This window comes from Ovis canadensis, chromosome 5, assembly GCF_042477335.2.
Source record: "Ovis canadensis isolate MfBH-ARS-UI-01 breed Bighorn chromosome 5, ARS-UI_OviCan_v2, whole genome shotgun sequence".
NCBI classification, from domain to species: Eukaryota; Metazoa; Chordata; class Mammalia; order Artiodactyla; family Bovidae; genus Ovis; species Ovis canadensis.
The window spans coordinates 58,871,672-58,896,954 of NC_091249.1; the positions used below are offsets into that span (position 1 = coordinate 58,871,672).

Genomic DNA, 25,283 nt, shown 5'->3' on the forward strand with positions numbered 1-25,283 from the left:
AGCCTAGGGAGTATTCTTAATATAGGATGTAAGTCATTATTGAAAGTAACCTGCTTTTAATTATTACTAGGTAAACACTAAACAGTGTATACATTTATTATCTAATATTAACAGGTTATACCCCCAATAAAAATGAAGCAAAATGAAATAAAACTTGGAGAATTTAGGATAACCAGAATACTTCGTAGTTATAGAAAGCTAACTCTAACCCTAATTGATGGTAATCGAATGGGCTATATTGATAAGTACTCCATAAAATTTTATTCATGTTAATATCTACTGCAATACTTGACATGGCCTGTTGAAGCTCTGTGACCAGTTAATGAAAAATTAAGCAATAAACAGGGCATTGTGTCTACTCTATAAGTGATTTGATCCTGACTTTATATTGTTTTAACAATTGGCAGGTAAGAATTATGGTGGCCTCCCAGGTGGCTCCGTGGTAAAGAATTTGCCTGCCAGTGAAGGAGACACAGGAGACTCGGGTTCGATTCCTCTGTTGGGAAGATCCCCTGGAGTAGGAAATGGCAACCCATTCCAGTACTCTTGCCGAGAATTCCATGAACTACAGTCTATAGGATTACAAAGAGTGACACAACTGAGCAACTGACTGTGCGCGTGCACACACATACACACACACACAAGAATTATGGTAGAGATTTGGAAATGTGTAAAGTATGCATATAAAACTAGACAGTCAATCTGGGAAGTTAACTTATTTGTAGTAATTTGTGGTTTATAATGAAAATATAAATTTGGAAGTTATTTAGATTTGGTAAAAGGCTGTTTTGGCCTTTTTCTTAAGTTCTTAAGTGATGTGTGAAAAACCATTGTTTCCATAGGGTCTGCACTGCCCTTAGCGAATCCACCTCTGCCTACTACTTTTCAACCAGGAGCTCCTCTTGGCCCCCCTCCAACTGGAGGACCACCTCCAGTGAGGGGCCTTACTCCTCAGAAATTGACAGCTAGAACTGTGCCCCAGCCCTCATTTAATTCAACTAGCAACCAAGAAGGTAAGCAGGACAAAAACCAAGTCAAGTCCTAAAGTTTTGACTCAGGGTGGAAGGATTAATATTATTTGAACTCTGTGCATTCAAGCCATATTTTTTCAGAAAATCTGGTTGTTTTGGTTTGAGATGCCCCTTAGGAATTTAGGGTTTAAAAAAATTACTCAGTTTTCCTTTTCTCTATTCTGTGACTAGCTGTGGACTAGCCTTTGGGATCACTGTTAACTTTTTTTGTTACTATGCAGATTTTAAAAATCATGGCTATAAAGTCACGTATCTCTTGGTAGAGGGAGGTGAGAGGGGGACTTTTGCTTTTCTGGACATGACGTTGAAGCTGTATTTTTAATACATCAGCTCTTTTTCATGGAAGCAGGTTTTTGATTGCCACTGTTACTGTTAACAGACTGCCACTGTTAACAAACATTTATAAGCCTAATAAAAAGGAAAATGTAAAAACATTTTCATGTTTTATAGTTTTAAACCATTATCTTCAGATGTAACTTTAAAATACAAGTTTATTAACTTAAAATGTTTCGTAAAGTAAGAAATTGAATTTTAGGTATAATATAACCATTGTAACAAGATTGGAAATAGGAAAACAGATGAAGGGGGCGAAGAGCCACTGCCCATATTCTACGACAGTACATCAATATTACCATTTTTGTACTTTCTTCTACCGTTTCCTTTTTTTAGTATTGTTAGTAGGGAAAAAAACTGACCTGTGTATAATTTGAAAAGGATCGTGTTAACAATGAGTAACAAAATGGTAAAGTAGTGTCTCACATGATAATTTTGAAAATCAAGCTAGAATAAGTATTTAAACTTTTAGCCAACTGAAAATATGCTCAGGGCTTTCCTGGTGGCTCAGTGGTAAAGAATCCACCTGCCAGCGCAGCAGACATGGGTTTGATCTCTTGACTGGAAAGATCCCACATTCCACACAGCAACCAAACCTGAGCACCACAACTACTGAGCCTGTGTTCTAGAGCACAGGAGCTGCAACTGCTGAGCCCGCATGCCGCAGTTATTGAAGCCCACACACCCTAGAGCCCATTTGCTGCAAGAGAGTAGCCACTGCAATGAGAGGCCCTCACATAGCACCTGGAGAGTAGCCCCTGCTTGCTGCAATTAGAGAAAAACCTGTGCAGTAACTAAGACCCAGCACAGCCAAAAGTAAATAAATAAAATAAAAATATGTTCAGGGTTTTTGTTTGTTTCTACAAGATTACCAAGATTTTCTATTAATATATCAACTCATGGGTAAAGTCGTGGTGGTCTTGAGAATTGGAAAGGAGTTAATAACTTTATTGAAGTCATTAAACTTATCTATTTGGTATTAAAATGACTGTTAAAAGTTAACACATTTATTTGTAGGTGCTAGAGGTGATGCTATTCACTAATTTGATTTCTTCTATACCTGAATTAGAGCTAATAAATTTTAGTGATAAATTATTATTATTAGTTTAGTTTGTTGGACTAAAGCAATTGTTCTAATTACTATATATCACTTTAAAGTTAATTCTAGATTCTATTCTGTTCTGTATTTTTTTAAAGGTTTTTACCCTCATAGATAGTGTATCTCATCCTTATTTATCCTCATTCTTAAATAGTATTGATTTTGGTGACTTAGTGTAGTGTGTACTGCTCCTTAGAAGTTTTTAATGCTGCTCTTGCAACTGGTAAAACTTTCAGATTGTATATAATTTTATAAACTCCACAAAGTACCATTCTTTTTAGAGGTTTATAAAGTTATTTGAAACTTTTATACATTTTGTATATTTAGAATCTTATATTGTTTGAAATTTTTATTTCAACATGTGACATTTCCTGGGATGTGGTTTAAGCTATTTGTTGTTTGGAACATTATCATAAATTTTATTTTTTTATTTTTATTTTATTTTATTTTTTTTCAGTTTGTTTTATTTTTTTTTATTTTTTATTTTTTTGGTTTTAAAATCTTTAATTCTTACATGCATTCCCAAACATGAACCCCCCTCCCACCTCCCTCCCCATAACATCTCTCTGGATCATCCCCATGCACCAGCCCCAAGCATGCTGTATCCTGCGTCAGACATAGACTGGCGATTCAATTCTTACATGATAGTATACATGTTAGAATGCCATTCTCCCAAATCATCCCACGCTCTCCCTCTCCCTCTGAGTCCAAAAGTCCGTTATACACATCTGTGTCTTTTTTCCTGTCTTGCATACAGGGTCGTCATTGCCATCTTTCTAAATTCCATATATATGTGTTAGTATACTGTATTGGTGTTTTTCTTTCTGGCTTACTTCACTCTTTATAATCGGCTCCAGTTTCATCCATCTCATCAGAACTGATTCAAATGAATTCTTTTTAACGGCTGAGTAATACTCCATTGTGTATATGTACCACAGCTTTCTTATCCATTCATCTGCTGATGGACATCTAGGTTGTTTCCATGTCCTGGCTATTATAAACAGTGCTGCGATGAACATTGGGGTACATGTGTCTCTTTCAATTCTGATTTCCTCGGTGTGTATGCCCAGAAGTGGGATTGCTGGGTCATAAGGTAGTTCTATTTGCAATTTTTTAAGGAATCTCCACACTGTTCTCCATAGTGGCTGTACTAGTTTGCATTCCCACCAACAGTGTAGGAGAGTTCCCTTTTCTCCACACCCTCTCCAGCATTTTATCATAAATTTTAAATACTAGATCAGATCTTGCAGAAATTGTAATACTGGTCCTAATTTAAATATTGTTAATAAACTTCCTCCTTAGGTATTATATCAAATACCAATAATGGATCTATGGTGGTTCACAATAATTATGATGAAATTGAAGGCGGTGGCTTCTTGGGTGAGATGCTATGAAAGTTTTTTTTTAAATATGTTCCTGATAGAAAACAGAGAAGAAAACTTAATAATTAGGTCGTGCAATGGTATCTCCTGTTAGCATTTTCTGTCTCTATGGATTTAGAATTTTTGTTAGGTTCCCCTCTGCCCCCTGCTTTAGAATTGGGATTATGGGCTTTATTATTATAATGTTATGACTATAGAGTACTTTTATCAGTTAGATCTATTTAAATTTATCCATTTGAACATTTACTATATTTCAATTAAAGTTATTTTGAATGAAAATTTTAGTCTGAATACAATGTTTAGCACATGGCATGAGAGTAAATTAAGTATACTAAACTTAACCTTTGTGTGTTTATAGATACAGACCACATTAGCTAGATTTTAATCATTGCTCTTTCTTTGTTACTAGTGTTTGTTTTATTTTACAAAATTGATGAGTTAAAGTATTAAGTTACCCAAAGGATTTTGGAGTTACAAATTTAATGGATCTATGTGTTGATTTAAAGTACTTTGGAGTGTAAAATAGAACTTAAAAGTTACCTTGTTTCTAGCAACATCACAGCCTACTAATAAGAATCCCACAATGAGCCGAAGTGTTGGATATTCATATCCCTCCTTACCACCTGGTTATCAGAACACACCACCACCTAGTACAACAGGAACAGGAATACCACTCTCTTCCTTGAATTACCCAAGTGGTCCACAGGCTTTTACTCAGGTATACTTTTTTTTTATAACCTGTATTCTGCTTTTTGATTTAAACTACATTCACCTGAAAGCATTTTCTGAAGGTACAATGAACATTTTTTACCAAATTAGAATGATAATGAATATTTCATAAGACCTTTGTCCTGTTACATGTCTCCAGAACCAAAAAAATTGACCAGGAAATTGAGATTACAGTTTTGTTATTAATGTATGCATCTCTTTTCAATGGAAGACATTGTAAAGGCTACTTACTCTGAAGTTATATTTCTTTAGACTCCTTTAGGTGCTAATCATTTAACTGCAAGTATGAGTGGATTAAGCCTACATCCAGAGGGGCTAAGAGTTATCAATCTTCTTCAAGAAAGAAACATGCTTCCATCGACACCTTTGCAGCCTCCAGTTCCAAATTTGCATGAAGATATCCAGAAGCTGAACTGTAACCCAGAGTAAGGCTTCAGACAGTACTTCTTATTGAATCTGACATTTTACTTGTTCTAAAAGGCTTCCAGATTCTTTCTGAGCTTCATGTATTTTGAGCAAGCTATGCAGGTGTATTAATTTATGAAAGTAGTCTCCATGCACAAAACATACTTTGTTAGTTGCTTACTTGATATTTGGAATGTTCTAAGTAAAGAAATAAGGTTGTAATGCCTGATCTGATAGTTGCTCTTATCAACTCTAATGGGACTATGATATTCATTATCATTATGGTGGCTCTATTACATTTTCGAAGTCCGAAGTGTGGAGATTTGATTCTATGTAATCCTTTATTTGCTATTATTTTAAATTATTTTTCATAGCAAACATAATTATAGTACGCTTTTCTCTTTTAAATTTGGTTGTGAGTGTAAGTTCATGAAGTTTTTAAGATATGAAGACTTTCTGATAAATTGAATTTGTTATTTTTAAACAGTCTTTTTAGAACCTAATACAAAACTGAGCTTTCAGGTAATACACATAACTTTACATTTGGGTTCAGTTCCGTTCAGTCGCTCAGTCGTGTCCGACTCTCTGCGACCCCATGAACTGCAGCATGCCAGGCCTCCCTGTCCAGACACCAACTTCTGGAGTTCACTCAAACTCAAGTCCATCGAGTCGGTGTAATTCCAGTGCAATCTAGATTTATATAAAGAAAAAGTCCTTTGATAGTCCAGACTGTCTTATGCACAAACTGAGAAGAAAGTGTTTTGTTATATAAAATGTATTCTTTCTGAATAGGATTTAAATATTTAAAAGAATAAAATTTGTGAGAGCCTGTTGAAATACTTCATTTATAATCTGATCCAGTGTTACAATGTGTACCTTTTAAATCTTCTGAAAATTTTTTGTTCCAAACTAGTCATAGTAATAACTGATACATGATTTTTACTTTGATATAGGTTATTTCGCTGCACACTGACTAGCATTCCTCAGACTCAGGCCTTACTGAATAAAGCCAAACTTCCTTTGGGACTGCTGCTTCATCCTTTTAAAGACCTTGTGGTATGTTTTATTAGTGAAAGTAAATGTGGAAAATTATCATAGTGGTAAGGAATCTTTTATAATCAAGAATTTTGTTTGAGCTGTCTTTAGGAATTTGACCATTGACAAATTCCTTGATTTGTATTTCAGTTAAAAAGATTATTATCAAACACTTTTACAATGAGATAAAATAGACATATTGTTGAAAAAATTCAGGAGGTACTGAGTAGGATAGATGTACTGAAGAAAATAAGTGAACCATAGTATAAGTTATAAATTGTTTACCCTTTAAAATGCTTTACCCATTCTCCCAGTTCTTCTATTCTTGGAGTAAAGTCTGTTGCTTTGAGAAACTGCTTCTCAAAAAAGGAAGAAAAACAAAAAAGGCCTTCTACTTTTGTCCTAAGGTTTTAGGACCTTGACATGTGACCATGTACATTTGAGATAATCAGTACATAAGTGAAGTGACTTTCCCATAACCAACCTCCTTTTGGTAATAGGATTGTATTGCCTTTATTGATTTTTGATTTTAAGACTTTAGATCTTTTTATATGTAGGATAAACTTTAAATAGCATAATTGCCAAGTCAAATAAAACATTTAAATATGATTTAAACCATAACTTACTTTGTGATAGTTCTTTTATGAGAACTTAGTAGCCTGTTAATGTAACATGAAGAAACTTCTTAATAATTTAATTGATTTTTTTTTTTAGAATGTTGATTGATCCTTCACCATTCATCTCAGAAATACATTGTAAATTTACTATATTGATTTTGCAGTGTCAACTTTTTTCAAATCAATTTTTATTGGAGTATAGTTGCTTTACAGTGTTGTATATGCAGTGTAAACTTTTAATGAAAAAATAAATACTGTTTAAAAGGCAAAATTTAATGAGAATAGTCTTGGGGAAAATCACTAGAGTTTAAAAATCAATACATGTCAAGTACATAATATTTTGTGTGGCAGGTTGGACACAGTTTTTACCCTAGTTTTTCCTCGAAAATTATAATATTGTAACAGTTGTATGGATTAATTGCTTTACCCTTAGACATGATGATTGCTGTCTTTAATAAATTAGTTGTGGGTTTTCTTTTTTTTCTCAGCAATTGCCTGTGGTTACCTCTAGTACAATTGTGAGATGCCGTTCATGCAGGACATACATCAACCCTTTTGTCAGCTTTCTTGATCAAAGGAGATGGAAATGTAACTTATGTTACCGAGTTAATGATGGTATGTTTTTTAAATTAATATTATTGTATTCATTGTAGGGAAATTGGATAATATAAATGTAAAGTTGAAAAAGCAAAAAAAATTTAAAAAAACCTGCTGTCTTATTTATGTGTAATCCTTCCATTCATATATAACTTCTTTTTACTTTTTTCTAGGCATTTATACTTATATATAAATGATTACATATTTCTTAAGCAAAAAAATATGGTAATATTACTTTGATACCACTTTTTTACATTTATTATATTGGGCATATAATAAATGGCATATTTCATGGTATTATTTAAGCCTATAATTTAAGAAATATTTTTATTTAGAAATTGTCCCATGCCTTTTCTCTAGGGTGAAAGAAAAATAAGTCCACAGAATAGCTGCCATTAGCTTCATTCACTGCTGTATGAAGGGAGGTGGGCAGTGCTAGAAGGTTAGTTGAATGTAGTTTTTTCAGTAATTGATGAGGAGGAGATATCCTTCAGTAACTGTTTCACTATTTATATATTGAGAAATATCACCTAACTAACAGCATTCTCTTAGGATTAGAGAGGGAAGAAGGGCATGCTGATATCCACGTTGAAAATTAAGTTTTCAATTTTTCTAAAAATCTGTTTAGAAGGAGATTTCATTAAGCATTGGAAAATGGAGGAGCTTCTGAGATTTTTGAAAACCACTTTTACTGTTTGTATTTTTAGAATAGAAGAAAATGAGGATAGAAAAAGAGCATTCTTTTTACTCTGTAATAATTCAGAAAATACCTGTATGTATAGTGTTTAGTACACCTTTAAAATCTTACGTATATGTGCTTTGGTATATGAAATTAAATTGTAATAAAAGTTGAAGTCACTTTCATATGCAGCCCAGAGCATTTCATGAACTATAGCTTACCTTTCAGCATATATTGGGATTTGAATTTTTAAACAGTTATTGAGAAGACAGATGCAATAATTTAGAAAATATTGGAGCACTAAGCAGAAGGCAGCTGATATTCCATAGAGGTCTTAATAACTTTTGAAACTCACCATGCCCCATACCCTGATAACCCTAAAAATACTTTGAAGTATTTTTGCCATAGCTTTCCAGGGGCAACCAGAGTCTGTAAACGACGTCAAATGTTAATATCTTTTTACCACTGTGAAATTTAAGACAAAGTTTAGTCTTGCGTTTAAGAAAATAATTATCACCTAATGAGTTTTTATCATCCTCTTATTTTAGGAAAGCAGCTTTCCAGGAATTAAGAGAAAAAGGGTATTAGAAAATAGGAAAAGTCATAGTACTTGTAATTGTAAAAGCGAAACATACTTAGTGCTATTCATTATGGAGAGAAATTGAATGGAACTCAGAAATAAAGTATATTTAACCCAGACTTCCCTGGCAGTCCAGTGGTTAAGACTCTGTGGTTCCATTGCAAGGGGAGCAGGTTCAATCCCTGATTGGGATCCCGCACGCCTCACAGCATGGCCAAGTTAAAAAAAAAAAGTGCGTTTAGCTTTTAATATTTAGTTTATATTGAATTATATATGAATCCCTAAATTAAGAAAACAACCAAATGCAAGTTGTATTAAACATAATCCTTTCAGTTTTAACAGTGTATGTTGTTAATTCATGTAGTTCCTGAAGAATTCATGTACAACCCTTTGACCAGAGTCTATGGAGAACCTCACAGAAGACCTGAAGTTCAAAATGCTACAATTGAGTTTATGGCTCCTTCAGAATACATGGTAAAGTTTCACTTTTTATATAGCATAAATTTTTCATAATACTGGGTTTTAAATATACCATATAGTTCTTTAATAAAATTTTACATTTTTAATTTATAAAAGTTATCCTGTTCATTATAAACATAGTTAATTTGTATATAAGGGTAAGTTTGGAAAGTAAAAGTATATGTGAAGTTCTGTTTATGTTTCTTGGGTATCCATTCAGAAATCTGCAATAGAATATTGGGGTCATACTAGTATACTTTCAGGTCTCTCCTAGTTTTTTGCTATTATAAATAATAATGTGATGTGTATCCTCTTGTAAGTACTTACAGATACACTTGTGTGAGTATCTGAGTTCTTGCATTTGAAAAGATAATAATTATGCCTAATGTTTATTAGTACTATCCATTTTACAAAGCACATATATCTTTTTGATCATCACAAACAACTCTTAGTTAAGTACTGTTCATCCTGTTTTTGTTTTAGTGTATTTTTATGGGATACTCTCTATCTGGTCAATTGGGGCCATTTTAGTATAGAAATTATGAGGACTCAGTCTGTTTTCACCACATGGAAATTTCAGTATAGAAAATGTTTTTGTGACACTTAAATGGCTGTTAATAGCTTTCTTTATGTAGCTGTGCCTTTGTTGAGTTAAAGCCAAAAAATCAGAAGCATTTATTTTTTTGAATTGGCTTTCCTCCGTTTCTTTACCCCTTAGCTTTTGTAAAAATGGCTTCCTTTAAATTTGGAAACTTGCCTAGGTCTGCAAGAGATGTTGCTTCTTCCAGACTCACTTCTTGGACAGCAGATTCTATGAATTTGGCAAGTGATATGTGCAAAAAAATATAAAAGTATACTAGACATCAAGTTCTGAATGTGATTATTTGATGCTTTTTATTGAATTGAAGGCAAATATTTGAGCTTGGAAGTTTAAAATATACTTGTACATTTTTCTGCAATTTAAAAAATATACTTGTACATTTTTCTGCAAGTTTAAAATATACTTGTACATTTTTCTGCAACTGGTTGAAATGTGTTGGTTAAATAACCAGCTCAAGTTGACTTGATTTGTCATTTCCAGAATGGTAATTTCTCTAAATTGTGAAATATGATGAAAGCCTATGAAACATGAATATATAGGTTACCAAGTAATCATAATACCACTGTTTCACCACCCAGGTCAAGAAATTGAACATTGCCAATACTCTCAGATTTTCTTTTTAAAAAATATTTATTAATTAGGTTGGTGAAAAAGTAATTATGGTTCCAGACCCTGAATTTTAAATCATTTTAATTAGTCTCAACCAGCTCTTTATTAATAAAAATAGGAACTGCTACAACACATTTTTGTCAACAAGAAATAAATTTGTTTATTCCTGTGGCATAAAAATCCATGCTTCAGGATTCAGCGAACTCTTGGAAAGCATTTTCTGCCTCCTGCTGGTTGTGGAAGCGTTTTCCCTGTAAAAAGTTGTTAAGATACTTGAAGGAGTGGTAGTTGGTTGGCAAGAGGTCAGGTGAATATGGCAGATGAGGCAAAAATTTTGTGGCCTAATTTGTTCAACTTTTGAGATGTTGATTGTGTGACAGGTGGTTGGGCATTGTTGTGAAGAATTAGGTCCTTTCTGTTGACCAGTGCTGGCTGCAGGTGTTGCAATTTTCAGTGTATCTCATCGATTTGCTGAACATACTTCTCAGAGCTAATGGTTTTACTGCAGTTCAGAAAGCTGTAGTGGATCAGACTGGCAGTAGACCGCCAAATAGTGACCAGGACCCTTTATTTGGTGCTAGTTTGGCTTTGGGAAGTGTTTTGGAGCTTCTTCCAGGTCCAGCCATTGAACTGATAGTTGCTGGTTGTTGTATACAATCCACTTTTCGTCTCAAGTCACAATCCGATTGAGAAATGGTTCGTGTTTGTTGCATGGAATAAGAGAAGATGACACTTCATAATGACAGCCTCTTTGATTTGCAGTCAGCTCATGAGGGCACCCACTTATTTAGCTTATTCACCTTTCCAGTTTGCTTCAAATGCCAAATGACCATGGAATGGTCGACATTGAGCTCTTGGGCAACTTCTTGTGCAGTTGTAAGAGGATCAGTTTTGATGATTGCTCTCAGTTGGTTGTGGTCAACTTTCAGTGGTTGGCCACTGTGCTCCTTATCTTCAAGGCTCTCATCTCTTTTGCAAAACTTCTTGAACCACTACTGCACTGTTCATTAGCAGTTCCTTGGCCAAATGTATTGTTGATGTTGTGAGTTGTCTCTGTTGCTCTATGACCCGTTTTGAACTCCAATAAGAAAATTGTGTGAATTCGCTTTTTGTCTAGTAACAATTTCCGTAGTCTAAAATACATACACAATTAACAAGTAATAATTTATTAGCAAAAATTATAAAGCAAGAAATGTGCAAATGATGTGTAACGTAATCACATTTACTTAAAAATTTTTCCAATATCAAATGACAAAGTTCAACAATGCGAAACTGTAATTAATTTTGTGCCAACCTAATACCTGGCTGCACCAGCTCTTAGCTGCACCGTGCAGGCTCTTTTAGTTCTGGCCTGTGGGATCTAGTTCCCTGACTGGAGATTGAACCCTGGACCCCTGCATTGAGAGCACAGAGTCATAGTCACTGGACCACCCTAAAAGCTTTCTGATTATATGTATTCTCCTTCCTGTCCTAGAAAAAACACTCTTCTGACAGATGACAATCATATTCTCATTTTCCTTTTTCTAAGTATGCATCTGAAAAAAACTTCTTTCTATATTATTTTCTTCATCTATTACTATTATAGTCTCTACTTGATCTGTAAATAAGGTTTATCTTATTGTTTTGCTATATGTAGACATGACAAATGGTAAATTTAACTTAAATCCTATTAACTGTATTTAATGAGATCCTTTTTCTCCTTCAGTTACGACCACCTCAACCTCCAGTGTACCTCTTTGTTTTTGATGTGTCTCACAATGCAATTGAAACTGGATACTTGAATTCAGTTTGCCAGAGTTTGTTAGACAATCTGGATTTGTAAGTATCTTAACTGGTTAATTTAGAAACAGTGTTTATATTAATAAAATGAATAAGTAGTTCCAAAATATATTTTAAAAGCTATGTAATTATGTTCTAAAAGTCCACTTAAATCCATAGTTAACTGTAGGTCTCCCTTTCTCTGAGAAATAACTACTTTATTTTTGTTCTTTTATTATGGAAAAATTTCAAGGATGTGGTAAATAGAAAGAATATAGTGAAGTTCCAGGCACTTAGCCTCAGGTTCAGTATTTTTAGCGTTCAGCTGTTCTTGCTTCATCTACCCCTACCCCTGCTTTTTCCCCTAGAGTATTTTAATGTAAATCTCAATCAGCATAGCATTTTACCTAAAAATACGTGGAATTATTTTTAAGCCTAACTAAAATATGAGAATCACATCAAACAAAATTAGCAGTAATTCCATAATATGATATAATATCCAGTTCAATTTTTGTTCCTGGTTGTCTCAAGAATGTTTTTTATTGTGGGTTTGTTGGAAAAAGAATCTGAACAGTGTCTACACATTGCATTTGCTGGTCATCTCTCTTAAGCCTCTTAAAACATCTGTACTTTAAATGGTTCTTACATGCTTAGTATAACCCATGAAAGCTAGCATGACCTTTCAGTGTAATGAAATATTCTTGTGCTCATGTATGGTAAGGAAGAATGTTCAGGAACAAATCTCATCAGAAATGGACTAACTCTCTCAGCTTGGTTGCAGGCATTTTTGTTCTTAGCGGCATTTCTGCTTTTAATATTGTAGGTTGTATATAAGAATTGTTTGTTGATGAGAGGGTTCACTAACTTACCCAAGAATGAAAACTAGTTTGTTTTTCCCCTTGTAAAACTAAGGTGTACATATTTAAGTTCTTTAAAATGTCTTTTTGCTGATCTTCTGAAATGAATGCATTAAGCAGTATAAAAATAAATTTAAGCAATTAAAAAAAAAGATGCAGTATGTAAATTACATTTTAGAGTTGGTATGTGGTAATTTTTTGAAGTGTTTTTATAAGTTAAAATCATCTACAGACTTTCGTGTATCCTTTCCGTTTTTTATATGTCATTTGCTAAGTGATTAATATAGCTTTATATAGGTATAATGAGTTTTGGATTGCTATATTACTGCTTGGTTTTGTTGGTTATTTGGGTTATGTGTAGTGTTTTCTTTGGAGTAGTATGTATTTCCATGGTGATTAAACACTGCATGGATGAAAAACATTATTGTTGGGACGTTTTCCACAGGATAGAAGCAAATGTTTGTACGTAACTCTTTGCAGATATTTTAGGTATAACATAAAACTTTATAAAATAATCTTCTGAATTTGTTTTTAGGCTTCCTGGCAACACCAGGACAAAAATTGGCTTCATAACATTTGATAGTACAATCCACTTCTACAGTCTTCAAGAAGGTCTCTCTCAACCTCAGATGCTAATAGTTTCAGATATTGAAGGTATATATTATATACTTAAATTAATGAACTGAGGAAACTTTAGTTTTAGAAATGTTTCATGATTGTTCAGCCAATTCAGATCACTTGGTATGATTCTACTATATTGAGGAAAACTTTGAGTATATAGTGACAAGATTTTTGGACTTGTGAGAGTTTTTCAGTCAAAGTTCTTACTTTATAGAAGAGGAAACAGAATTATGGAGGTAAAGTGAATTCTGAACAAGGTAACAAAAACAAGTTAATGTTAAATCTCATTCAGGAAGTATTTGAGGACAGACATAGGCCAGTGGAACAGAATAGAAGCCCAGAAATAAGCCTTCACATATATGGTAATTATTTTTGATAAGGATACCAAGACCATTCAATGGGGAAAAGACAGTCTTTTTAACAAATGGTTCAGAGAAAACTGAGCATGCAAAAGAACGAAGTTAGACCCTTATCTTCAACCATATTTAAAAGAAAAAAACAACTCAGTGGATCAAAGACCTAACCGTAAGAACTGAAATTATAAGAAAACAGTGGGAAATCTTCATGACATTAGGTTTGGTAGTGATTTCCTGGATATGACACTAAGAGCAGAAGCAACAAAAGAAAAAAATAAATAAATTGGACTTGATCCCTGTGAAAAACTTTTGTACATGAAAGAAAACTATCAAGACAGTAAAAAGAGGTACAGAAGTACAGAGAAAACACATGTATATGCAAATTATACATAAGATAAAGGATTAATAAAAGAGCTGCTAATGGCTCAGACCGTAAAGAATCTGCCTGCAATGCAGGAGACCCGGGTTCAGTCCCTTGGTTGGGAAGATCCCCAAAGAAGGGAATGACAACCCACTCCAGTATTCTTGCCTGGAGAATTCTATGGACAGAGGAGCCTGGTGGGCTACAATCCATGGGGTCACAAAGAGTTGGACATGACTGAATGACTAACAAACATACATACAACTCAGCAATAAATAAACCACAATTCAAAAATGGACAAAGAACTTGAGTAGACAGTTCTCCAAAGAAGATGTACAAATGGTCAATAAATATACAAAAAAATGCTCAACATCATTAGTCATTAGAGAAATACAAATCAAAATCGCAACGAGATACCACTTAACATCCATTGGAATAGCTATTATTTTTAAAAATGGAAAATAACAAGGGCTGGTAAGGATGTGAAAATTTTGGAACTGTTGTATATTGCTGGTGGGAGTATAAAATGGTTCAGTGCTATGGAAAACAATTTGTACACTTAAAAATGGTTAAGGTGAGGATTTTCCTGGTTGTCCGGTTGTTAAGAATCCATCTGCTAATGCAGGGGACATTGGTCCAGGAAGTTAAAACTTGCCGTGGGGCAGCTAAGCCCATGTGCCACAACTACTGAGCCCACGCTCTGGAGCCCATGAGCCATTGCTACTAAAGCTCGAGTGCCCTAGAGCTTGTGCTCTGCAACAGGAAAAGCCTCTGCAATGAGAAGCCTGAGCACCACAACTAGAGAGTAACCCTGACTCACGGCAACCAGAGAATGCCTGTGCAGCCAAAAATAAAATTAAGTAAATAAATGAAAATTTTAAAAAGAATGACAAAATTTTTTATATGGTTATGGTGATAAATTTTGCGTATTATATGTATTTATCACAGTTTAAAAATTAACTCCAAATGGATCATAAATCTGAATATGAGACTGAAACTATAAAACTTAGAAAAAAACATAGAGGTGTCTTTGTGACCTTGAATTAGGCAGTGATTTCTTAGATATAACACCAAAAGCACAAACGACAAAAGAGAAAATAGGTAAATTGGGCTTCTTATAAATTAGAACCTTGGGTAAGCAACAAGGTCCTACTGTGTAGCACAAGGAACTGTATTTAATATTCTATGGTAAACCATAATGGAAAAGAATATATATTTGTATAACTGAGTCACTTTGCTGTACAGCAGAAATTAGGACAGCATTGTAAATCCACTATACTTCAATAATATAAAAAATGAAAATGTTTTTAAAAACTAAAGCTTTTTGTGTTTCAAAAGGATACCATCATGAAAGGGAAGACACCCACAGAATGAGAAAAAATATTTGCGAGTTATATATCTGATCAAAATATATATCTAGATCATGCAAGGAACTTCTACAACTGAATGAAAAAGACAACCTAATTAATTAAAAAGTGGGCAAAGGGTTTGAATAGCCTTGTCTCTGGTACGCCATATTCAACATTCTGTCTATGCAGTTAGCTGATAAGCCCTTGAAAAGATGCTCATATCATGAGTTACCAGGGAAATGCAAATGAAAACCACAAAGAAATGCTATATCACAGCAGTTAAAAAAAATCTCAAAACCAGAATTTTCTGATACTCTGAGCATGTCTGAATAACTGGTTAAGTTCCATGAGTATTGGTTTGGGGATTACAAATATTAATAAATAGGTATGTTCACAACTATAAAATCTATGGATTATGAGAATTGGCTGTACATCTTTGAAATGCAGTAGATGAATAGAGCCCCTCTTCTGTCCTGGTTGTTCCAGATCTCATAACAGAGCAGCCAAGTCAGTCTTTCCCCTTTCCCTTATCTATTCATATTTCTCCAACTACTTATTTGGCATAAAATAAAATCACATATCAGGTGATTCTGATAATGGGCCAAGTTGTGAATTTACTGATATGGTTCAGCCTCTCAATTTTATACAAGAGCTGATGAATATCCCTTGCTGGGTGTCACATAGCAAAATATTTTTTAAAGGACAGTAGCAAGTTTTCGGAAGGGTGTGGAGAAATTGGACCCCTCATTCACTAGTAGTAGGAATGGAAGATGGTGCTGCCATTAGGGAAAACATTTTGTCAGTTCCTCTAGAAGGTAAACATAGAGTTAACCATATAACCCAGCAATTTTACTTAATAGGAAAGCAACTATATTTCAATTTTTAAAATTGTTAATATGAATTATTAAAACGGTACAGAACATGTCTACCCAAAAATGTGTACATGAATGTTTTTTAACAACTCAGTCAAGAAGTGGAAACAACCCAACATAAACAAAATGTAGGATATCCATATAATGAAATGTTGTTACTCAGCAGTAAAAAACAACATGGGTGAACCTTGAAAATGTTAGGCTAAGAGGAAGAAGCCAGTCACAAAGGACCTCATAGTGTGACTCCATTATTATAAAATGTCCAGAATAGACCTGTTCAGAGACCAGAAGACTACAGGCTGCCGAGAGCTGTGGGAGTTGGTAGGGAAGTGAGGAGTGACTGTTAATCAGTGTGGGGTTCCCTTTTGCAATGGTGAAAAGGATCTAGAATTAGATAGTGGTGACAGTTGTACAACTCTGCATATAGTAAAAAGATCACTGAAGTGTATCTTCTGCACGAGAAGATTTCATGGTGTGTGAATTATATTTCAAAACTTTTATTAAAATCTTAATTTTAAAGAAAAAAACAGTAGACAGATTTTTTATATGATAGTTAAATAATTGATGTTTCAGATTATCTGTTGGTATTATTTTTATAAGAATTATGATGAGCCTTATTTTTGTAATTTTGTAATGAGAAACAGTACAAAAATGTAAAAATTGAGACCCCCTCTAAATACTCCATCACCACCTACATTTTCCTGCCAGTTTGCTTCCTTTCAGATAAGGGTATTTAATACATAAGCAAGAATAAATTAGAACGTTGGAAAACTCCTCTGATGTGGCCATTTAGCATACCTTGCAATTTACTTAATTTTATAGCCCTGAGTAGGATAGTAGTCTTCTTTGTGAGAAAGTATCCACTTTATGAATGACTGAGTTGTTAGTGGGCTGTATTACTTCTATTTCAAGACAGAATTTTTGTGTGTCGTCTTAATAAAGTTTTTTTTTTAATGCCAAGAGTGTTTCTTTGACTGCTTTTGGGGCTAAGCAGGAATTCTAAGGCAGGATTCTAAATTGTCTTAATCTAAGAAGCAAAGTACTTGTACAAACCTTACAGAGCGCTTGTGGTAACTTTTTGAACATAGGTAGACATTGCTGTGAAAGTAGAGAATATGGCTTTTCTCTAAGTGTGGGGGTGGTTAATTATATCAGTGTTACGTATTTAGAACATCTGTGATAGTTGTTTTGTTTAAAAGAAATATTTATTTATTTTTTCAGATGTTTTTATACCTATGCCGGAGAACTTATTAGTAAATTTAAATGAAAGTAAAGAGGTAAGGGACACTTTCCTATCTGACACGTTTAATTGAAATGTTGAAGGAATGTATTTTTTAAATGAACTTTATGTAGAATTTTGCTTCTTTCTGTGACATTTCTAGGATGTGTAGCATTTTATATTTGCAATTAGTTAAAATTCATCTGATGAACAGCTTTTGAGTTTGCCCTTGAACTGATTGCTTTTAAGTTTACTATATCAGTTTGTGATAGGGTAGAAGATAAGTCTGTTCCATTAAGGAGGATAAGATGCAGGAAACCTGCCTTGCCAGCCATTTGGGAGATTGGGAGGGTTGCTGAGATAAGCTTCTGGTCACTACGTAGAAGCACTTTAGGCTGCTTTCAGTGCCCTTTGCTTTTCTGATTCACAGAGTGTCATTGAGGTCAGTTCAGAAGAAACTCTTATTACCTGCCTGGAAATTGCCATGACATAATACAGTGAGAGGTGAACAGAATGTGTCTGAAGGGGGGATGTTGTCTACCCTGTACATGCATATATGCCATAGGGGTAACATTTTAACTAGCAAGTCTATGGTCTCAGCTGTTGGCAATGGTGACTTTGCCATAGTGCAAAGTATTTCTTTCCCATTAACTCTCTTTATTTGTACAACCTAACCTGAAGAGGCAGTTTTTTTTGTTTTCTTTTTCTTTTGTAGTAATATCATTAGTTGGCAAATTTACTGGCTATCTTAGATTTTGCAATAGGGGAGAGTTAAATACACTTTGGAACCGAAAAGAATAAAGTGTATAGAGGTGATTGTGAAGGCCATATTTCATGGCATTTAAATATGTCAAATCTCTAAACTGTGATGGTTCTTTTGGATATATTTTGGACTTATAGTCTTGCTGGACTACTGCATGTGCAAGAACTGTAAGGCCCCAATTTTGATTTGTCTTGCTTGCCAATTTATAATGTTGACTTAAAATGGCTTTCTTGTCATTTGACCAACTTCATTGTTTACTGTACCGTCTGTAGATTCTCTGACCATCATCATGACTCAATGTCCTGTCTATTGTATCACTTACTGACTTATTGTGGAAAAAAAATTTTTTTATTGTAACACTCTTGAGTTTTCTTGCTTTATTTTACAAGCTCGTCCAAGATTTACTGAAAACTTTGCCGCAAATGTTCACCAAGACCTTGGAGACTCAGAGTGCCTTGGGTCCAGCTCTTCAGGCTGCCTTTAAGTTGATGTCCCCAACTGGTGGTCGAATGTCTGTTTTTCAAACACAACTCCCAACTCTTGGGGTGGGAGCCCTGAAACCTCGAGAGGAACCCAGCCAAAGGTCATCTGCTAAGGTTAGAAAGTCATCAAGTGTATGATAAGATTTATGCTGGTGTTTTGTCCCTTCGACTGTAGAGATTATTTTAAGTTTATTTTTCAGTTATGAAGAACAGGGAATATAAGGAAATGAATAATCATTTCTGTTTTATGTAGTCATTTCTCTTTCATTATTTTCTGTCTGATTCACTCTTACCTTACGTTAGATCTTTAGCAGACCGCTAGCAAATTTGTGTGTAGCTTCCCAGGTGGCTCAGCAGTAAAAGAGTCCGCCTGCCAGTGCAGGAGGTGTGGATTCATTGTGGGTCAGGGAGGTCCCCTAGAGAAGGAGTGGCAGCCCACTACAGTATTCTTGTCTGGGAAGTCCTGTGGATAGAGGGGCCTGGTGGGCTATGGTCCATGGGGTCACAAAGAGCTGGACATGATTTAGCAACTAAGTACCAACAGCAATGTCACCTGCCTTTGATGAGCAAGTCAGGGAAACTAAGAGAATATGCTTGCTAGGGACAAGGTAGACCCTGTGTGATGAGTAAAATTAGTCATGGTTTGTTAAATTGACTGTCCTAAATTGTTTTTGAGCACCTTGTGTGTGTAAACTAATTTTAAGATACATATTTCTCAAAAGATGAGAATGTGGTCATATACTGTAATGATTAAAGGTGTCAGCTTTGGAATAAGTCTGCCTAAGTTTCACTGCTTTTTAAATGTGTGAACTTGAATAGTTACTTAATTACTTTGCCCCTCTGTTTCCTTATATTTATAAAGTGAAAGTATCAATTGTACTTATCTCTTAGGATAGATGAAAAGTATTACATATGAATTGTTTAGAAGTTCCAGCATTAAGCATTTAAAAGAGTATCAAAATAAGTATAATAGGTATACTCCTTTTTAAAAGTAAAGCAAACTAGAAAATTCTTAAGCAGGACATGTTTCTTACTGAAAAAAAGAGAAAATATTACAAAACATAAAGGATTTTATAGAATGTTTAAAGATAATTGTTAACCCTCAGTATACATGGTGTGTGTGTGTGCGCTCAGTCACTCAATCATGTCCAACTCTTTGCAGCTCCATGGACAGTACCCCGCCAGGCTCTTTTATCCATGGGGTTTTCCCAGCGGGAGTACTGGAGTGGGTTGCCATTTCCTCCTCCAGGGGCTCTTCCTGATGCAGGGATTGAACCTCCATCTCTGGTGTTACTTCAGTGGCATGTATGAGACGATATATAAATTTTATGACAATTTAATGATTTAAAATGTTTTCTCTTTGTAATTATTAATAGGAAATTCACTTGACACCATCAACTGACTTCTATAAGAAATTAGCCTTGGACTGTTCTGGTCAGCAGGTGGCTGTTGACTTATTCCTTCTCAGTGGACAGTATTCTGATTTGGCTTCTCTGGGTAAGTTCTTCCTTGTGATTATTTTTCCAGGTGAAAGTCAAAATGGAATTTTTATGATGATATAGATGACAAAGTGAAGGAATTCTTATCCCCTTGGGAAGTCAGTTTAGTTTATAATTAACCTGGTAGTCTTCTTCTCTGAACGTTTATAATAGGGAAATGTCTATATTACTATTTAAAGGAACGAATTCTTTTTTGACAGTGTCTTGGAAGGTAAAGAAAGGTCAGTTCGAGTGCTTGTAGTTACTTTGTGTTAGTAATAGTAGGTAATGATAGAATTTAAAAGGATTATGTGTTCTCTTTCAGGCTGTATTTCTCGGTATTCAGCAGGTAGTGTCTATTATTATCCCTCTTACCACCATCAACACAGCCCAGTCCAAGTACAGAAATTGCAGAAGGAACTGCAGAGATACCTCACTCGGAAGATCGGCTTCGAGGCAGTCATGAGGATTCGGTGTACCAAAGGTGGGGGCGCTTTTTTTAAACATTTACAAAGGCATAAATGGAGTTTTGTTTTGAATTTGTCTCTATTTCTGGCTGTTCTGGGTCTTTCTTGCTGCACGTGGGCTTTCTCTGCTTGTGGCAAGCAGGGGTCACTCCTTGCTGCAGTGCACGGGCTGCTCATTGCGGTGGCTTCTCTTGCTGCAGAGCACAGGCTCTAGGTGCCCCGGGCTGCAGTAGTTGCAGCTTGCAGGTTCTAAATGCGGGCTCAGTACTTAGGGCTCACGGGCGTAGCTGCTCCATGGCATGGGGGGTCTTCCCAGCCCAGGAGTTGAGCTGGTATCCCCTGCATTTGCAAGTGGATTGGTAATCACGGGACTACCAGGGAAGTCCATCTTTTTTCATTTTCTTAATGGTACCCTTTGAGGCACAATTATTTTTAATTTGGTGATGTCCCATTAATCATCTTTTTTCATTTTCATTTGTACTTTTGGTATCATAGGTAGCTCAGTTGGTAAAGAATCCACTTACCATGCAGGAGACCCTGGTTCGATTCCTAGGCTGGGAAGATCTGCTGGAGAAGGGATAGGCTACCCTTACTCCAATATTCTTGGCCTTCCCTGGTGGCTCAGCTGATAAAGAATCCATCTGCAATCGGGAGATTGGGTTCGATACCTGGGCTGGGAAGATCCCCTGGAGAAGGGAATGGCTACCCACTCCAGTATCTGGCCTGGAGAATTCCATGGACTATAGTCAATGGTGTCACAAAGAGTCAGTCATGACTGAGAGGCTTTCACTTTCACATCATAACAGTAAACCACTGACTTAGAGTCATGAACATTTATACATATGTTGTCTTCTAAGATTTTTATAGTTATAATTCTTATGTTTAAGTCTTTGATTTATTTTTAGTTAATTTTTGTTTTTGATGAGGTAGGTGTTTGACTTCATACTTTTGCATGTAGATATAGTTGTCCCAGCACCATTTATTAAAAAATACCATTCTCTCCCTATTGAATTGTCTTGTCATCTGTGTCCCTTTGTTGAAAATTAGTTGATCGTAAATGTGAGGGTTTATTTCTGGATTCTGAATTTTATTCTTTTAATCTATATGTCTGTCTTATGCCAGTACCAAACTTTCTTGACTGTTGTGACTTCGTAGTAAGTTTGAAATTAGGAAGTTTGAGTCCTCTCACATTTTGCTTCTTTACCAGAATTATTGTGATATTCTGGGTTCCTTACATTTTTATATGATTCTTAGTTTCATCTTGTCAGTTTCTGCAAAGAAGCCAGCTGGTATTTGATAGAGCTTTCATTTAATAGGTAGATAAATTGGAGGGAAGAAGAACTAAAGAGCCTCTCAAAGAAAGTGAAAGAGGAGAGGGAAAAAATTGGCTTAAAGCTCAACATTCAGAAAACTAAGATCATGGTATCTGGTCCCATCACTTCATGGCAAATAGATGGGGAAATAGTGGAAACAATGGCTTACTTTATTTTTCTGGGCTCCAAAATCACTGGAGATGATGATTGTAGCCATGAACTTAAAAGATGCTTACTCCTTGGAAGGAAAGTTATGACCAACCTAGACAGCATATTAAAAAGCAGAGACATGACTTTGTCAACAAAGGTCCATCTAGTCAGGGCTATGATTTTTCCAGTAGTCATGGATGGATGTGAGAATTGGACTATGAAGAAAGCTGAGCGCCAAAGAAATGATGCTTTTGAACTGTGGTGTTGGAGAAGACTCTTGCGAGTCCCCTGGACTGCGAGGAGATCAAACCAGTCCATCCTAAAGGAAATCAGTCCTGGGTGATTATTGGAAGGAATGATGTTGAAGCTGAAACTCCAGTACTTTGGCCACCTGATGTGAAGAGCTGACTCGTTGGAAGACTCTGATGCTGGGAAAGATTGAGGGCAGGAGGAGAAGGGGACAACAGAGGATGAGATGGTTGGATGGCATCACCGACTCATTGGACATGGGTTTGGGTGAACTCTGGGAGTTGGTAATGGACAGGGAGGCCTGACATGTTGCGGTTCGTGCGGTCTCAAAGAGTCGGACACGACTGAGCAATTGAACTGAAATTGGAGGGAATATTGACATCTTAACAATAAGTCTTCCCATCTAAAAACATGGTATGTCTCTTCTTTAATTTTTTCAACAATATGTTGTAGTTTTTAGAATGTAGGTTTTGTTTCTTTTGTCAGATTTATTCCTAAATATTTTTTCTGTTATATTTCAAATAGAATTATTAAAAAAATTTTTTTCTCCTATAAGGATAATTAATCCTTTGCATATTGATCTTATGTCCAGCACTCTTGTTGAACTTGCTTCTTAATTCTAACAGGTTTTTAGCATTTATGTTTTAAAGGGCCTACTTGTATCCTATCCAAGATTGAAGGACCTCAGACATGATTATTTCTGCAGATACTGGCTCTAAATTAAGGGAAATGTACATCCCAGAAGTGCTTTTATGACTTTTTCTGCTTGTCAGGACAGAAGCTGTTGTATATGTACCTAACTTTGCATAAAAAGCTTGGGCATACAAACCAACCTATGCCTTCTTTCTATAGTGCTTAATTTACTGTATCTTTGTGGTTAATTTGCTTAAATTTCTCTTTTTTTAATGATAAATTTCATTTCACATGAAATAAAATGCTCTTGGTAAAGCTACCAAAAAAAGGTACACTACAAAAAGATGTAAAATGAGAAATTAAGCCAGTATAGTCTGCCTTAGAGTTTCTCATATGCTCTTGAAAAGTTTTCCCATGCATATATAAACCTGGGTATAAGTTTTCACCTTCAAGTAAAAGCAGTGAGGGTCACATGTGGCTTCTTTTTTTGTACATGCTTTCTGTTTTTATATATACAGATCTACATCCTTCCTTTTTTCCTAATTACTGTTGCAAAGTTGGTTTTTACTTCACAAGCAAAATATATACCTATTATTATAAAAAATGAAAACATTATTGATGAAGCTAGTCCTTTTGTATCAACTGTGTGTGTGTTATTTCACTTTCTCTCCAGCCTTATGTCATCATAACCACATTGCTGTGTTACTTTTTCTATGCATTTACATACATATGTACCACTTCATGGAAAATACATAGTATAATGCAGTAGCATAAATAAGATTGTACAGGTTTTCAGCAAGTCTTGAAGATCTATTAATATTAATTATGTAGATCTATCATGCTTTTTTTAAAATCTCATGTATTTTAACTTCTAACTAGTATTTCAGTTCAGTTCAGTCGCTCAGTCGTGTCCGACTCTTTGCGACCCCGTTAATCGCAGCACGCCAGGCTTCCCTGTCCATCACCAACTCCTGGAATTCACCCAGATTGATGTGCATCTAGTCAATGATGCCATCCAGCCATCTCATCCTCTGTCGTCCGCTTCTCCTCCTGCCCCCAATCCTTTCCAGCATCAGGGTCTTTTCCAATGAGTCAGCTCTTCCCATCAGGTGGCCAAAGTATTCGAGTTTCAGCCTGAGCATCAGTCCTTCCAATGAACACCCAGGACTGGTCTCCTTTAGGATGGACTGGTTAGATCTCCTTGCAGTCCAAGGGACTCTCGAGTCTTCTCCAACACCACAGTTCAAAAGCATCATTTCTTCGGCGCTCAGCTTTCTTCACAGTCCAACTCCCACATTCATACATGACTACTAGAAAAACCATAGCCCTGACTAGACGGACCTTTGTTGACAAAGTAATGTCTCTGCTTTTTAATATGCTGTCTAGGTTGGCCATAACTTTCCTTCCAAGGAGTAAGTGTTTTTAATTTCATGGCTGCAATCACCATCTTCAGTGATTTTGGAGCCCAAAAAACTAAAGTCTGACACTGTTTCCACTGTTTCCCCATCTATTTCCCATGAAGTGATGGGACCAGATGCCATGATCTTTGTTTTCTGAATGTTGAGCTTTAAGCCAACTTTTTCACTCTCCTCTTTCACTTTCATCAAGTGGCTTTTTAGTTCCTCTTCACTTTCTGCCATAAGGGTGGTGTCATCTGCATATCTGAGGTGATTGATATTTCTCCCGGCAATCTTGATTCCAGCTTGTGTTTCTTCCAGCCCAGCGTTTCTCATGATGTACTCTGCATATAAGTTAAATAAGCAGGGTGACAATATATAGCCTTGACGTACTCCTTATCCTATTTGGAACCAGTCTGTTGTTCCGTGTCCAGTTCTAACTGTTGTAAATATCATTATTTTCCTACTGATTAGCATTAAAGATTTTTGTGATTTTTCTTTTTGTTATGACACAAACAGTAATGCTTAATTTTTTTTGCACATATAAATTTGGAACTTGAATGATTCTATCTGTAGAATAAATTCTTTGTAATGGAATTACTATGGTTAAAGTAAATACCCATTTAGCATTTTGGAAGATATTGTCAACTTATTATTGAAAAAAGTTATTTTGAAAATTTGAATTCCTTTAAGAAGTTATCTTTTATCCCATCCTCATTCTTACTAACTACTGTGTATTATTTAATATGATTGTTTCCAGTGTCAGTGTGTGGGTTTTCCCCATACTACCAAGCAATTAACT

The 25,283-nt window shown here is 35.3% G+C and overlaps 1 protein-coding gene across 4 annotated transcripts in view; it reads left to right on the plus strand.

Annotated features, from left to right (window-relative positions):
- Nucleotides 1-25,283, plus strand: part of SEC24A (SEC24 homolog A, COPII coat complex component) — a 71,342-nt gene that overhangs the window by 26,001 nt on the left and 20,058 nt on the right. The window contains exons 3-15 of one of the 4 annotated variants that reach the window (XM_069592069.1): nt 843-1,013; nt 3,766-3,843; nt 4,397-4,563; nt 4,827-4,999; nt 5,933-6,035; nt 7,120-7,246; nt 8,852-8,961; nt 11,862-11,974; nt 13,307-13,425; nt 17,552-17,607; nt 18,702-18,908; nt 20,171-20,291; nt 20,598-20,756. In XM_069592069.1, coding sequence (XP_069448170.1) covers nt 843-1,013; nt 3,766-3,843; nt 4,397-4,563; nt 4,827-4,999; nt 5,933-6,035; nt 7,120-7,246; nt 8,852-8,961; nt 11,862-11,974; nt 13,307-13,425; nt 17,552-17,607; nt 18,702-18,908; nt 20,171-20,291; nt 20,598-20,756 — 1,704 coding nt within the window. Of the gene's footprint in view, nt 1-842; nt 1,014-3,765; nt 3,844-4,396; nt 4,564-4,826; nt 5,000-5,932; nt 6,036-7,119; nt 7,247-8,851; nt 8,962-11,861; nt 11,975-13,306; nt 13,426-17,551; nt 17,608-17,979; nt 18,090-18,701; nt 18,909-20,170; nt 20,292-20,597; nt 20,757-25,283 lie in introns of those variants that run through there. The other 3 variants (XM_069592070.1, XM_069592072.1, XM_069592073.1) reach the window with 3 other exon arrangements.